The 17,500-nt window shown below is 37.5% G+C and overlaps 1 protein-coding gene across 1 annotated transcript; it reads left to right on the forward strand.

Moving 5' to 3' along the window:
* The first annotated feature begins 13,084 nt into the window (after window positions 1-13,084).
* LOC137639267 (uncharacterized) lies at window positions 13,085-13,525 on the forward strand. The gene has a single exon (XM_068371552.1). It carries the CDS (start codon window positions 13,085-13,087, stop codon window positions 13,523-13,525), a length of 441 nt encoding a protein of 146 aa, XP_068227653.1.
* The last annotated feature ends 3,975 nt before the right edge of the window (window positions 13,526-17,500 follow it).

A 17,500-nucleotide genomic window follows, 5' to 3' on the forward strand; every position in this document is an offset into this window, starting at 1 on the left:
GGAAGGTTTGTTGCTGAAACTCCCATCAAGCGACAGAACACAATAGCAATCGTTAGCCTTGATGGTTTCATTGACTTATTATGTATGGAGAAGATACTCAGTGATGTTATGAAATTAGATGATGATGAACTATATGGAATTCAAGCTATTTCTCGACAGAAATATTACGTTAAGTTCAAGCATGAATCTACCTTTACAAGAATTTGTTCGGAATATGAAAATGAGGAGTTAACCATCGACGAAGGTAAATTGAGGGTAAAAGTGTGTAATGTATCAGGTTCGAAGATTTATGTAAGTGTAAGAAATGTTCCTTTTGAAATGAGTGATGAAGAGGTGGCTTTAATATTAAGTAAATATGGCGAGGTATTTGGTGTGAGGCAAAGTAAATGCTCGAGAAATACGTTCTAAATGGTCTTAGGACAGTAATGATGATTTAGAAAAAAGACATTCCTTCAAGTTTGTACTATAAGGGTCAATATTTATCTTTGTGGCACAATGAACAAACACAAACGTGTCGAAGGTGTGGAATGAGTAGCCATTTTGCAGCGGAATGTTCCACTCCATACTTAGAGAGAACTAATATTTTCAGTAACAATGATTTTCCTGAGTTACCTAGGCGAGGAGGGGGAGGAATGGAGAAGGGGGTTCAAGAAATGAGTCGACATAATCTTAATAATGAGAGTATAAATGCTGTTCCATTAGAAGAGAGCTTTATTAAGAAAAACGAAGGTGTTAGTAAGCTTATTGTGCAAGAAGCTGAGTCATCAATCACTAGACTTCAAGTGGAAGCTGAAATACATCAAAGTTCTACCTAAGATGAGGAAATCGTCATACCGTATGAAGGACTGGAAAACACTAGTGGAAATAGAGAGATCCGTACTGACGTTTTTTGAAAAACGGTACAAAGTCAGATAAGGTAAATGAAACACATTCAGGGGAAAAGCAGGACGGTGTAATTCGGGTAAGCCAGGCAATAGAAGATTGCCAAGATACAACTGAAAATAGGACGGCAAGAATAGGACACGAAATCAGCGAGGTCGAAGATGATAGTGTAATTAAAGTTATAGAAAACGAATTAGGACAGGATGATGAATACGAAGAAATAATGGAAGCGAATGCAGAACAAAATACTCAAGATGATGACGACAATGACCACATGAAATTATCTATAGATAGTGAGGATGTTATGGAGAAGACATCCTGGAAAGAAATAATTGGTGTGCATGAGTTGTTAATGGTCGACCGTATAACTAGCGAAGGAGGAGCGGTAAGTGGGTGTTTTGATGAAAAGCCACCTACTGCTATCTGCTCAGATCGGAACCATGAATCACCGTGTGAAGGTAATCAAGAAGGAATCAGTGGAGAGATAAAGAAGGAAAGGGGCAAAGATTATGGGAAAAAGAGTGGAAGAAAATGGCAAAGTTCAACAGTCGTTGGGCATAAGGGCTCGACGATGAAGAGAAGAATAGACTCTTTAAGCAGCGAAGTAGAGACGTCAGGTAACAAACTGTTGCAAGTTAAGAAAAAGTGAGACCTATTGACTAATCACAATGTATATTAATCTAATAACTATAAATGTAAATGGTCTGAATGACACTAGGAAACAATATATTGTAAAATCCTTTTTAATTCAACATAGAGTTGATATTGCTCTCATACAGGAGCACAATGTGAAAATGCAGAAAGATTTGTGTGCTCTCTGCGATTATTTTGATGTATTCTTTAATGGTTCTTTATGTTTTAAAGGTGGTACATTGATTTTTGTTCGGAAAAACTCTGGAATAAAGGTAGACAGGTATGAATTGCACTGGAATGATAGAATTATAAGTTTAAGTTTATCTAGTTCAAATATTAAATTTCAAGTAATCAATATATATGGTCAATCTGGTAGTAATTTTAAACGGGAACAAGATGACCTAATAGGTACCGAACTTCTCTATTACATGAAAGGAAATCTCGACAACATTATAATTGGTGGTGACTGGAATTGTGTGGTTAGTGACCGTGATTGTACTAATCCAAATCCCCACAATAAATCAATAGCTTTGAAAAACTTGGTTAGAAACATTGGCCTAAAAGATGCATGGTTCTCGTTAAATAATTCTGTTGAATTTACTTTTATTAGGGGTAATTATGGTGCCAGACTTGATAGATTCTACGTCGCTAGATTATATGAGAGAATACAAAATGTAGAGTGTGTCCATGTTTCCTTTTCTGATCACGCAGCCATAAAAATGCGATTAAACATAAATCCCATTATTAAGGTCGGAGTACCATTTTGGAAGATGAATTCATCACTATTGAAAGATGAAAAAATAAAGTCTCAGTTTAAGGATTTTTGGATCGGTCTTGTTAGGAATATTAATAGATTTCAGAACATTAGTTTATGGTGGGAGGAATACGCCAAAGTAAATATAGCAAAGTTTTTCCAAAGGTGTGGTAAGATGAAAAAATACGAACGAATTGGACTGATTAATTATTTTGAAAGTAGACTAAAACATGAATGTTCCAAAATGGATGGTTTTGATAAGGGTAAAATTGATTATCTAAGGAATCAAATTACAGAGTTAAAAATGGTGGAAGTCGAAGGCATCAGGTTAAGAGCAAAATTAGAAGAATGTAATGAAGGCGAGAAACTCTCAGCATATTTGATAAAGAAACAGAAAGAAAGAGCAATTAAGAATATAATGGAAAATCTGTTGACGGATAATGGAGAATATTTAGATTCTACTGAAGCCATTCTACATTATGCAACAACAGAATATAGGAAATTATATCAAAAGATTGATTTAGATACCACAGAACAAGACGATTTGTTGTCAAGTATAGATAAGGTGATAGATGAAAAGGATAATGATTTACTCGAAAGGGAAGTTACTTTGGAGGAGCTCTGGATAGCTAAAAAATCAATGAATTTGAATCGGACTCCGGGTGTAGATGGGATACCCGCTGAGTTTTACTTATATTGCTGGGATATTATTAAGAAAGAATTTCATGAGGTTGTTAGAGATGAATTCGAGAATTTATCATCAACTAAATCTCAATCAACCGGAATAATTTCTTTAGTACACAAAGGAGAAGAGAGAGAAAGGTTGAGGAACTGGAGACCTATAAGCCTTCTTTGTGTTGATTATAAAATTATTTCTAAGATTTTGAGTAACAGAATTAAAAATCTACTTGATAGAATATTTTCTCAAGGGCAATTCTGCGCCGTGCCAAATAGATCAATTGTTAATTGTAACTTGCTTGTTAGGGACATCATATATTTTGCAAATGAGAAAAATCTGGATTGTGCAATTATGTCTCTTGACTGGAATAAAGCATTCGACCGAGTGGATATAGAATTTCTATTCAAGGTGATGACAGCTTTTGGTTTCGGAGATAATTTTGTTGGACTGGTAAAGATGCTTTATACTGGTATATGTAGCAGAATGTGTATAAATCATATAATGGGTAATCCTATCAATGTTGAACGATCTGTTAGACAAGGATGTCATCTATCAATGATCTATGTTATTCACCAAGAACCTTTGTACAGGCTAATTAGGAAAAGTAAAATAAAGTCAATTAAACTTCCTAAACAAGTTTCAGTTGGTGTTGTCGGATATGCCGATGACACAAACGTCATAGTTAGAACAGAGAATTGTATCGTTGAAGCTGAGTCAGTATTTGTGAAATACGAAAAGGCTACAGGAGCGGTGCTAAATAGAAACAAGAAGTCCAAAATTATTGGCGTTGGTAACTTCCGAGGGAAAACCACATGGCCACTTGATTACCTGGAAGTTGTGGTTGATTCTATAAAGATTTTAGGAATTGTTTATTCGAATGATTATGTATTAGGTTTGAATAGTACCTGGGATAATATAGCTAATAATGTTGAGACATCATTAAACATGTTGATCAGTAGAATTTTAACCTTATATCAAAAAGCTATATACATTAATGCTTGTGTGTTATCAAAACTATGGTATGTATCGCATGTGTATCCTATTCCCATACATGTGTGCAAAAGAATAAACAAAGTGGTATTTGAGTATATCTGGAATGGTCGTTATCAGCCAATTAAACAATCTACGCTAAAGCTTCACAGAAGCGAAGGAGCTCTGGGTATCCAAGACTTACATGACAAAGCTTTGAGTATATTCATAAGTAGTTTCTTAAAACTGTATTTGTCGGGATCAGAACCCAATGTTTTAATGTATTACTATTGTAAACTTAGATTAGATGGAATTATAAACTGTGACTTTGAATGTAATGAATATGGATTTACTGGTAATGTATATTATAATGTGTGTATAGATAATGTAAGGAAAATTATTCGATGCAAAAATTTTCCAATAATGAATAGTAAAACAATTTATAAAGGTATTAGAAAAGATGAAATTCCGAAAGTTGTCGAGAATTTCCCTCTGTTTAACTGGGAAAGCATTTGGAAAAATATTAACAGTAAATTCCTTTATGTCCAGGATAGGACTGTTATTTACAAGTATATTCACCAGGCACTGCCAACAAGGGAAAAATTACATGTTATGAATTTGGCAGATTCTTCATATTGTCTTAATTGTGGGAAAGAGGACGTCCCTATTCATATGTTTTATGATTGTGATAAAACGAAGAAAGTGCTAATCTGGGTAAGGGAATTAATGAGTTATCTGTGTGATACAAAATTTAATAGAAATATTGAGCTTATTTTCTTTGTATTTCCCAAATTAAGTAGAATACAAAATAACATTTGTAACTTTATGTTCAGTACTTACATAGTAACATTGTGGATGCTTAGAGACCATATTTGTGACATGGAAGATGTAAATATCAGAGACAGAATTATGTCAAACATTTTCATACGAAGATATATTTTGGAGCAGCGAAGGATGATTAATGGAGAACGATATAACAAACTTTTGGAATTAAACAGAAGTAAGATGTATGAAATATGGAATTCATTGAGAGTTAAGATGTTTGCAACCTTAATATTATTTATGTAGCATAATATAAACAGTATTGTAACTATCTCTACAATCTGTCTTGCTAATAAAAAAAAAAAAAAAATTACAATATGTTTCTTTCAATATATGACGTAGGTACTTATTTGGTTTTAATATCTATACTATCTAGAGATGTTGAGAAGAATCTCAGAACAGTGCAACAAAGACTAAGATAGTGTCTTCTAATGTATTTTACCATTCGCAGACTACATAAGAGACTTTGTTGTTGTTATTTTCCTATTGGTTAAGAACCTATAATATCTTGAAGGCTGTAATCCTTTGAGCGAAACATTCTACGCTTTAATGGGGGTCCCCTTAAGAAATCAAATATTATGAAGTATGATGCCATTCCTAGAGCACGAGGTTTGGCAGTGTACATCAGGAATGAGTATAATGTTATTGCTTCTGGGTATTGATATGCCAATTGTCCTTACCTATATTCGGAAGCTATCATACACCTTAGGATTATTACTTCATAATTAGTCTAAAACTTTGGCATCAGGTCTAGCTTACATTCTACTTTTAGTTTTATCTGCAACTGACGTTGGGGACGAACGAATCCTAATTTTGTAGCTAAGGTTGGAGAGTCTGATTTCGGCAGCCTCTTTAATCTCTTAATTATCTAACAGTGGGTGGGTGCATTCTGAAGTAACTTAATTCAAATAAAGTCTCCATAATTGGTGCATATACTTCCCTAAAATGGTATGTACATTTCTAAAATGATAAGTAAACTGCTATGCTGGTACGGGTACTCCTAGACTGGTACCCTGCAATATAAAATTTCATTTAGAACAGCAATCTTGTGCCAAACAACATACAGTTCTTAGCTTAGGCTATACTACAATCGTGCCTACCTTAATGGTTTCAGCGCATAATCAGCCTGGTTTGACATGCATACCATAGGTGGTATTTAACTCAATAATCAACATTTTCATAAATTTATGGAAGAATATTGCACATACCATCCTTAGGTAGACCGTGCAATGCATACACATGTAGGCTCATCATGTACCGTCACTATAATAAATCTTGGTAATTCTCTGTTACATCAGGGTATAAGCAAAAGTGGATGCTATGAAGTATTATGATAACATTTACAATATAAACAAAGACAAATAGATACCTTCTACACGGGATTGTGCTCTGTGAGCTTACATAATTGTGAACTTGTTTACATTTACTCGTTTACGTATGCACACTCGTACGTAAATCTCAACTACAAGCTGTTAGCTTTATATATTTGATGAGATGAAAATCAACTTGTTTTTCCAGTCCGCTATCATGTAGCGGATTTTTATTTAGTTATATAAAGGATTTTCTTGATTACATGCGTATGCTGCTTTTCAGAAGTTGTGTAATGAAAATGAAGGCCATAAGGCATACTTACTTTTATTAGTGTTCTACTTATCACAACCCAGACTTAGATGATGTTACTTTTAATTGTCGTCTTACTATCAAGGCTAATGTACAGGATTACTGCACTGCTTTGTTTTGTGATTTTTGGTAAATTCTATGCTCACTATTTATTTTATAGAGGTGAAATTTTGTTCCCGCCGATTGCTATGATTTAAAATTATATAACTTTGCTTTTCAATCAGAATGTGAGCAAATCATTAATGGATCTACACATGAATCTTTTTATTACGTGGATCTATCATCCAAAGTTGGTCCTACAATTGGGACGCGTAATTGATCATGTCAAAGTTTTGTTGGTGATTAGGACTGAGCAAGCTATCCTTGATGTAAGATGTATATAGATCAGGAGAAAATAAAAACGGAATTTAAAGTAGTATTTTCATTTGAATTATGATAAACCCGATGAGCTGGTTGTTCTTATAAATATAAATTACGATATCATATTTGATAATCATATATCCTCCCAGGTGCTAAACTATTGTATCGGGAATAAAGTTTGGATAATAATCTTTAGAGACATACATATTTGGAGAAACAGGTATCTTATTAGTTCTGGAAAAGGAAAATATTAGAGTTAGCTTGGAATGACTAAACTCATCTAAAATCGGTCGCTCTGAAAGTTTATGGTTCAATTGAAAATTAATGAAAAAAATATTAATAAAGAAACCGTTTCTCTATAACTCAGGAAGATAGATGATATACAACAATTACTTCTGCACTGCTTATTTTACACCTCATAATTCATTTTTGATGAAAATAAGTCCCTGTCACTAACAGCCTTAAAGAAAACGGAAACATTCAGGTTGATGTGTTCGGGAGTAAGAAGCGTAATGAGAACCTCAACCTGTCCAATTACGGTTTTCCAGATCACTTTTAGTTCTTACACCTATTGGAAATTTGGTAATGTTAATTAATTAGGTAGGTGGGGGTTGTAGTTTGAGGCCTGCCCATTACCATCAAATTTCCATAACTGTAATATTATATGAAGTTTTTAAACTCCTATTCCTTAGATTGCAGTTTGGGTTTTGAATGGGACTTAGAACTTGTGATGAACTTATAACCTGTGTAATTCAGATATATCTTGGTTATGGTTATAAAGTTCTAAAGACCAGTCTTGGTTTTATTGTATCTTTTGACCGTGTTGACTTGAAAAGTATCATTACTAAATTTTAAACAGATAGATAGCTATTGATGGACACCGTAGGGGCTGTAGGAATGTGATATTATTATTATTATTATTACTATCCAAGCTACAACCCAAGTTGGAAAAGCAAGATGCTATAAGCCCAGGGGCTCCAACAGGGAAAAATAGCTCAGTGAGGAAAGGAAATAAGGAAATAAATAAATGAAGAGAACAAATTAACAATAAATCATTCTAAAATAAAAAACAACGTCAAAACAGACATGTCATATAATAAACTATCAACAACATCAAAAACAAATATGTCATAAATAAATTACAAAAAGACTATGTCTGCCTGGTCAACATAAAAACATTTGCTCAGACTTTGAACTTTTGAAGTTCTACTGATTCAACCACCCGATTAGGAAGATCATTCCACAACTTGGTCACAGCTGGAATAAAACTTCTAGAGTACTGCGTAGTATTGAGCCTCGTGATGGAGAAGGCCTGGCTATTAGAATTAACTGCCTGCCTAGTATTACGAACAGGATAGAATTGTCCAGGGAGATCTGAATGTAAAGGATGGTCAGAGTTGTGAAAAATCTTATGCAACATACATAATGAACTAATTGAACGACGGTGCCAGAGATTAATATCTAGATCAGGAATAAGAAATTTAATAGACCATAAGTTTCTGCCCAACAAATTAAGATGAGAATCAGCAGCTGAAGACCAGACAGGAGAACAATACTCAAAACAAGGTAGAATGAAAGAATTAAAACACTTCTTCAGAATAGATTGATCACCGAAAATCTTGAAAGACTTTCTCAATAGGCCTATTTTTTGTGAAATTGAAGAAGACACAGACCTTATATGTTTCTCAAAAGTAAATTTACTGTCGAGAATCACAAATAAAATTTTGAAAGAGTCATACATATTTAAAGAAACATTATCAATACTGAGATCCGGATGTTGAGGAACCACCGTCCTTGACCTACTTAAAATCATACTTTGAGTTTTGTTAGGATTCAACTTCATACCCCATAATTTGCACCATGCACTAATTCTAGCTAAATCTCTATTAAGGGATTCACCAACCCTAGATCTACATTCAGGGGATGGAATTGATGCAAAGAGAGTAGCATCATCTGCATATGCAACAAGCTTGTTTTCTAGGCCAAACCACATGTCATGTGTATATAGTATGAAAAGTAATGGGCCAAGAACACTACCCTGTGGAACACCAGATATCACATTCCTATAATCACTATGGTGCCCATCAACAACAACTCTTTGAGATCTATTACTTAAAAAATCAATAATAATGCTAAGAAACGACCCACCCACTCCCAACTGTTTCAGTTTGAAAACAAGGGCCTCATGATTAACATGGTCAAAGGCAGCACTAAAATCAAGGCCAATCATACGAACTTCCCGACCACAATCAAGGGATTTCTGTACAGCATTGGAGATTGTAAGAAGGGCATCACATGCTCCAAGGCCTTTACGAAAACCAAATTGCAAACTAGGGTGTAGATGATTACCTTCAGCAAACCTATTAAGACGTTTTGCCAGAAGACGTTCAAAAACTTTAGATAATATGGGAGTTATGGAAAATGGGCGGTAATCAGTGGGACTTGGTATTCATGTGAGTAATGGCAATATTCTTTGCTCTTTTTTTCCGTATCATATACATATGCTAGGGTGTTTCAGTTTAAATACAATCATATTTCTCTGCAAATGATGCTACTATCTTTTCATTGATCCTAGGCCTTGAACTTTGCTGAATCCCTGAACAGAGATTTGGATAAAACTAGCACATGTTGCAAATCATAGGGATCAATTCAAACTATAATGAAATTCAAAGTAAGATTGTATATTGGTTTATGACATCGAATTCTGTGCTTTTCATGCCCAGATTTTCTCATTCACAATGTTTCTTGAACTAAAGGCAGCATATAAAAAACGTCCAATTGCAATTCTAGAATAAAAATAGACTTTCACGAAACGTCTGAGATTTTTTCTTCAGCAATTACACACATAAAAAAGGTATTGGACATGTTTCTAGAAAATATTTCATTTAATCTAATCTACTCTAATATAAATATTGTCGTCCTATCTAATCTTTAGCAACGGTCTCTTATCTTAGGTTGTTGGACGTAAACCTGTGGTTTAAGAAACTCCTTACCCTAGATCTGGAGAAAAGTGTCTGGTACTATGATTCAATTAGCTCTTTATGCTGTTTATGAATTTTCATAATTTAGACCATCCTTCGCATTCATTTCTTCCCAGACGATGCCATTCCACTTTATATGACTCTTTATAATATTTCCATTTCTTTTTATATTTTGCTGCTTTGCCTACTTGAGCCCTTTGGGTTATGACATTTTTATTTTTAGTCTGAGTTTGTAACATGGCTAGTAATAATAACACTGAAATGATAATGGAAATAATTATAATACGACATTTGTTTTTATTAAACACTTTATTTTACAAACCAATACTCTCATCATTGAAGAATTTTGCAATTAAATGATGACTTCTTTCTGTGTAACTTTAATTGGATCCTTCCCCTAGAATTCTTGGACAGGTAAATTCAAAAAGTGTAAAAAGTTATGATGGAAGATGTTGAATTGGCGACTTCAATCAACGGTGGAAGATGTGAAAATTTATGCAAGAACGAGTTTTGGGAAATCTTATTACATTCCTTTACAATGGATTATCATGGAAGTTGTATATACAAATATTAGATTTGCTTAGAAGGTTTCAATGCATTCCATTACAGAGAAATCGATACATTGATGAATTCATTGACATACAACATACGTTTTTCATCCGCTGCCCACTAATAGGGATGTGGAATTGAAATTACAAGCAGAGTTAAAACAAGTCCTAGTTTATTACCATCTATAAAAAAAAAAAAAAAAAAAAAAAAAAAAAAAAAAAACGAAAGCAGCAGTTCATGAGATTTCGTATCACCGCAGAGTCCATTTGATTTGCAGGAAGTATTTTCAAATTAAATAATTCCTAAAGAGGATATTGTTGGAATTCTAATGATTCTTACTAAAGGGTACGTATCTAGAATTTGAAAACAGAATAATTGGTATTCATTAATATGCTTATAGAGTCTCGTCAAACTACGTAACCTATCACCTTGTAGCTCGAGTTATTTTTATTTTGTTATATGGAATAATTTTAGCAACAATATGTAGGAATTGATTAGATAATTGCCCATTATGTATTGTTTCGAAGGAAGAAGTTAATTATGAATGACCTTGTTGTCAAAGAGAAAATGTCGATACTTTTATTATTTCGGTGAATATCAACAATACTGTTTCATATTTCTGGCATTTGACGCAATAACCTGACAAGTTAACAATTACGCAACATACCTCCAAGACCTGTCGTTGTGGTAATAATCTCTCTCTCTCTCTCTCTCTCTCTCTCTCTCTCTCTCTCTCTCTCTCTCTCTCTCTCTCTCTCTCTCTCTCTCTCTCTCGACATCACAGAAAGGGTGGCATCAAGATGTGACCTCAGAAGAGGTATTATTAATATTATTATGCAATCATCTCTACAGTTCCCACATTCGAAGGAGGAGTGATGCCAGATTGGGCAAGACTTCGAAGAAATGTGGGAGCTCCAATGGAGGCCCTAAGACAATCTCTTCTTGAAGTTTACAAACTCTTAGTATTGAGCTAAGGCCAATCTGCAACCAGTGTTAGCTATTTCTCGTCACAAGCAGGAAAGGTTGGCTTCATCAATTCGTCTCTTCTCATCCATAACAGGATTTTGGAGATTGGCATTGGTTGTCTGAAGGAAAGGTTAAAAACTGGGTCTATTAGACTTCTGATCTTCTCTGCTTCTTATCTCGTCAGGACTTGGCTCTCATCTGCTTCGGAATATTTCCTCTCTAGACTCGTGCCGCATGTCCTGTCCTATCTCCCTAAGGGGACCCATTCACCCAGCGGTATTACCTGCAGGTTTGGGAAGTAGCTTCAGTGGCCGGACGACCGAAATTGTACCAATACATTTCGTAGGCGACCTAAGTGAAATCCTGTCAGTATACTCTCGGCCAGCAATAGAGAAGGTGTTATCAAAGAGGGGGCTGCAGATTTTAGTTTTATGTATTGTAGCTTACGAGAAACTAAGCAGCCGAGAAGTAGGAAAAGGGTTTGGATGAAGGAATGGCTAGCAAATTTAGTATTGGAGCCTGATGATTTCTTTAAGTATCTACGAATGGATGACTCTACATTTCACTCGATTCTAGACCTTGCTGCACCACCTAAATAGAGGGAAGATACTTGTATTTGATGTGCTATAGGTCACATATGAAGCTGAAAACAATATTTCAAAATACTGTGCATAATTTTACACCGTAAAATTATAGTATATTAATTTTCCTTATCATTACCTTTGCAACCTCACATGCATTACACGTTTAGGTTACCCAAAGCAGCCCACGAGAAAATGGGGTGTGCAGAAGCTTCGTATCATATGCTTCCTATTTCTATTCTTATTAAACTATGCTAAAATTTCTATTAAATATTATCTTAATGTTCACCTATAGGAATTGCAGTATACTCTTTGCTATGGCAAAGTAAGAATTATCAAATAGAATGTTCTAATAACTCAAGACAAAGCAACTGCCCTATAATAGTAGCATACATTGTAACTCTCTTGTTTAATTTTGTCAAAGGACAATGAATCTCTAAACAATCAATGTTTGGTCGATTATTCTTGGACAATATATATATATATATATATATATATATATATATATATATATATATATATATATATATATATATATATATATATATATATATATATATATATATATATATATATTATATATATATATATATATATATATATATATATATATATATGTATGTATATATATATATATATATATATATATATATATATATATATATATATATATATATATATATATATATATATGTATGTATATATATATATATATATATATATATATATATATATATATATATATATATATATATTACCTAAGATGTCCAAATTCTTCGTCATATAGAACATCATTTATTATTTTTTTAGCAAATTTTCACTGTTCATCGTCAACTGTACGGAATTTACTAACAATTAATTTATCAAACAAATCACATTGATCTTCTTCACGTGCTCCCAGTATTTTGTCCCCAATGATGCCCAGAACCTAATCAGCCTTGTTGCTCACTGATGGTCCCGGTTGGCGGTTCTGTTTTGCAGGTGGTAGTGGAAGGGGTCTTGAAGCTACAGGCTGGAATGTAGGCTATCAATCCATCTTAACCACCTCCTTAAATTGGGACAAAAATGACAATGATATTAGTATTATTGAAAAAAACAGTATTATTAATATCATTGCATTTATCTCTACAGTTTCCACATTTGAAGGAGGAATGGTGCCAGATAGGTCAAGATTTCGAAGAAATGTGCAGTTTCCTAATTATCTGGGAGCTGTAGACGGAAACATGTAGCAATTGTTCCTTACCCTAATTCAGGGTCTTTCTTTAACAATTATAAAGGATTTTACAGCATGGTTCTCATGGTAGTTGTTAGCGCAAATTATGAATTTATATTATGTGACTTTGGCGCTAATGGGAGAATTTCGGACGGTGGTGTTATTGAGAACACAAAGTTTGGGGAGAAGTTGGCCAATAACACACTGAATATACAACATCCCGTAATAATTAGATCCTCTTATAGAACCTTGCCTTTTGTATTCGTGGGTGATTACGCATTTGCAATGAGAACAAATTTTCTGAGGCCATTTAGTTACACAACAGGAAAGAAGGAGGAACAAGTATTCAATTACAGATGGTCTTGTACCATTTGCTTTGTGGAGAGTACGTTCGAAATATTAGCTTCTAATTTCCGCATATTCCATTCCCCCATAATTCTCGATGCAGTTTCTGTGTTCAAGGCTTGCTGTATGTTGCACAATTTTCTTTTAGCTGAGACCCAGCTAAAAGAATAAATGAAAAATGCATTCACATGATTAGCTAAAGAGCATAGAAACATTACCTATGAGACAAAGGAAGTGCGTAACTTGTATTTGGAGTATTTTAATCCTGAGGATAAGGTTGGTTGGCTAGATGATACGATGTAATGATGAGTCATTTGCCAGGATAAATATCCACATATATGGTCAACTCTTATCACTTACGGTTTCCTGGCTATGTCAATCTATATCCCAACAGTAGGAATGTGTGAGGGTTATTACAGGCAATTATGAAATAAAGGTGTGCATTAATATTCATTATAAATAATTTTCACCTATATTCACTGAGTACTATTCCATTCACGCTCAGGTGACACAATTCATATTTCAGTTTATTATTAAACTATTTAAATCAGATTAGGAGGTGTATATGGCTGACGAAGGGTACATTGCGCAAGTCTTCACAATTTTATGTTTTTTTTTTTTTTATTCTTCTAGAGCTGTATAGAATAGTTTGATGATTCTAAGAAAAGGCTACAAAAATGCCTCATAAGCGTGAAACGTTTGAATATAATTTTTAAAGGTGTTTACATACCTCTTCAATATTTGATGATGACGTTCTTGGTGTAACTTGGTCACGAGGGAATAGTGACGGGCCGAGAGAGGGTTGTGAACTCAAAGGCAGGATGCAATCAACTGAGTTGTTTATTAAGGAACACTCTCCTTTATATACAAAACCTCAAGGCAACAGGACATAACATGTTCGAGAGACAGACAATGTTACAGAGCAAAACCGGAGACATGATCATTCAGGTTCTTTTTAGTACGAGGGAAGAGCGCAGATACAAGCATAATATATACAAAAGGAATTATGTACAATTGTGTGACACACAGTTGGTACATGGCTCCCCCCCTAAAAATGACATACTGTACATGTTAAATAGGGCGCCCTGATCTAGAGAGGCGAACTGTAGGCGGGTCATCTGGCAGAAGATAAGCAGGTTTTAGACGATCAATGGAGACCCAGTCTTCTTTGCCCCGAATGTTTAGTAGGAATGCTTTCGGACTGCGTCGGATCACAAGGAAAGGGCCCGTGTAAGGGGGCGTTAGTGGTGGCTTGCTAGTGTCATTGCGCAGGAAGACGTGCGTTGCAGAGTGCAAGTCCGTTGGTATGTGATGCTTCGCTGGGGGCTTGTAAGTCTGGCGTCACAGAGTAAATTTTCCCACGAAGTGACGAATGCGCTGGAGATCGTCGGAGGAGGTTGTAGAAGGAAAAAATTCGGCAGGGACGACCAACGGGTCGCCATACACCATTTCAGCTGCCGAGACGTCGAGGGCATCTTTAGGAGTGGTCCTTAGTCCCAGGAGGACCCAGGGAAGCTGAGTAAACCAGTTGCAATCCTTGCAGCGGGACATCAAAGCTGCTTTGAGGGTGCGATGAAAACGTTCAACCATTCCATTGGCAGCGGGGTTGTAGGCCGTTGTCTGATGTAGGGTGATGCCCAGGAGATTCGCTAATGACGTCCACAATTGAGAGGTGAAAGTGGTTCCCCTGTCAGAAGTAATATGCTCAGGGGTACCGAATCTTGAAATGCATCCAGAGAGTAAGGCAGATGTACATGAGGAGGACGTTGCAGTTTCCATGGGAATGGCTTCAGGCCAACGAGTGGAGCGGTCGGTGACGGTAAACAGGTAACGATGTCCTTGTGATGTGGGTAGGGGGCCTACAACGTCGACGTGAATGTGTGCGAAACGACGCTGAGGTTGAGGAAAGGTGCCCACTCCTGAATCCGTGTGTCGATGTACTTTGGAAGTTTGGCAAGAAGTACAGGCGCGGATCCAATCCTTAGCATCCTTAGAAATGCTGTGCCAAATGAACTTTGCCTTCAGCAGCTGTGCAGTAGAACGGCCCGAGGGATGTGAAAGGCCGTGAATGAAATCAAACACCTGTCGGCGCATGGGAGCAGGAATCCAAGGTCGCGGTCTACCAGTAGTGACGTCACAGAGGAGGGTGGTGTTGGAGTCTTCGAGGGGAAAGTCTTCCCAACGGAGGAACGTGCAGGATGTCCTACAAGCTTGATACTCTGGATCCTGTCGTTGGGCTTCAGCCAGGGCGTTGTAATCCAATCCCAGTTGAACGGCAGCCAACGTGTTTCTTGACAGGGCATCGGCAACGGGATTCATTTTCCCAGGGACGTATTGAAGGGTGCAATTGTATTCAGCCATGGCGGAGAGATGTCGGCGTTGACGGGCGGACCAGGCGTCACACTGTCGAGTGAAGGCGTGCACCAGAGGCATGTGGTCTGTGCAAATGACGAAGGGCGTACCTTCTAAGAAAGGGCGAAAGTGACGGACAGCCAAGTGCACCGCCAGCAATTCTCGATCGAAGGTAGAATAACCCGATTCTGCCTTGGACAGTTTTCTGCTGAAGAAGGCCAATCGGCGGGGCGAGCCTTTGACCAATGCTCGAGTACTGCACCAATAGCGACGTCGCTGGCATCGGTGGAGAGAAGGAGAGGGGCGTGTGGGATAGGAAAAGTGAGAGCCGCAGCAGTTGATAGGGCCTTCTTTGCATTGCAGAAGGCTGCTTCTTGAAGGGGACCCCACTTCAGGTCCTTTGGCTTGCCCTTGAGGGAGGCGTAGAGGGGAGCAAGAGTGGCGGCAATGGCTGGCAGAAAACGGTGATAATAGTTGATCATGCCCAAGAATTCCTGCAGAGCTTTGACGGTCGAGGGCGCGGGGAAGTTCTGAACGGCTGCTACCTTCTCAGGGAGGGGATGGACTCCTTCAGGAGTGATACGGTGCCCTAAGAACGACACTTCGTTGGCGCCAAAGGTACACTTGTTGTACCGGACAACAAGGCCGTTTTGTTGCAGGCGGTCGAGCACGATGCGCAGGTGACGGAGATGTTCCTCTTTTGAGGAGGAGAACACAAGTATGTCGTCCACATAACATACACAGAGAGGGAGGTCCCCTAAGATGCCATCCATGAGACGTTGAAAAGTTGCCCCAGCATTACGAAGGCCAAAACAGGAGTAATTGAAGGTGTATGTACCAAACGGAGTGGTGATGGCGGTCTTGGGGATGTCTTCTGGGTTCATAGGCACCTGATAATACCCCTTCAGGAGGTCGAGCGTAGAGAAAACCTTCGCTTTGTGCAGGTATGAGGTCACGTCGGCAATGTTTGGGAGGGGGTAGTGATCCGGTTCTGTTTGCATGTTCAGGCGACTGTAATCCCTGTACGGACGGAGGGAGCCGTCTTTCTTCAGAACGATGTGTAAGGGTGACGACCATGGGCTGGAGGCCTTTTGGCAAAGGCCCATTTCCTCCATTTCGGCAAACGTCTGTTTGGCCGCTGCCAATCGTTCCGGTGCACGACGTCTGAATTTTGCGAAGACTGGGGGTCCCGTCGTCTTGATATGGGGATAAATACCGTGCTTGGCAGGAACCGTGGGCGTTTGGCGAAGTTCTGGACGGAAAACTTCCGGGTACGACGTGAGGAGGTGGGCGTAGGCATCCGTGGGTGCGCTGATGTGGAGAGCGAGGTTAGAGGGGGCGGGTTGAAGAGGTGTCGACAAGTACGAGTCTGCGTTGACCAATCGTCGGTGGGCGACATCGACCAGAAGGTGGAAATGAGAAAGGAAATCCGCACCGAGGATTGGCATTGTGACGTCAGCAACGAGAAACTTCCAATTGAATTTACCATTTCCGAACGATAATGTGAGGTTCTCGTAACCGTAGGTGGGTATCGCAGATCCGTTGCCAGCTACTAAGCGGACGTCGGCAGATGTAGACAGACTACGTAGTGCCTTGAAGAGTTTCCTTGGCAAAAGAGAACGACAAGCACCCGTGTCTACCAAAAACCGCACGCCCATTCCTGCCTCCTGTAAAAAGAAAAGATTAGAAACTTGGGAGGCCACCGCCACAAGCGATGGCCTACTTACACGTTTTTTGACCACTGACAATCCTTGGCACATTTCTTCGCGGTTGCCCCGAATCTGAAGTGGTAGT

This window comes from Palaemon carinicauda, chromosome 4, assembly GCF_036898095.1.
Source record: "Palaemon carinicauda isolate YSFRI2023 chromosome 4, ASM3689809v2, whole genome shotgun sequence".
NCBI classification, from domain to species: Eukaryota; Metazoa; Arthropoda; class Malacostraca; order Decapoda; family Palaemonidae; genus Palaemon; species Palaemon carinicauda.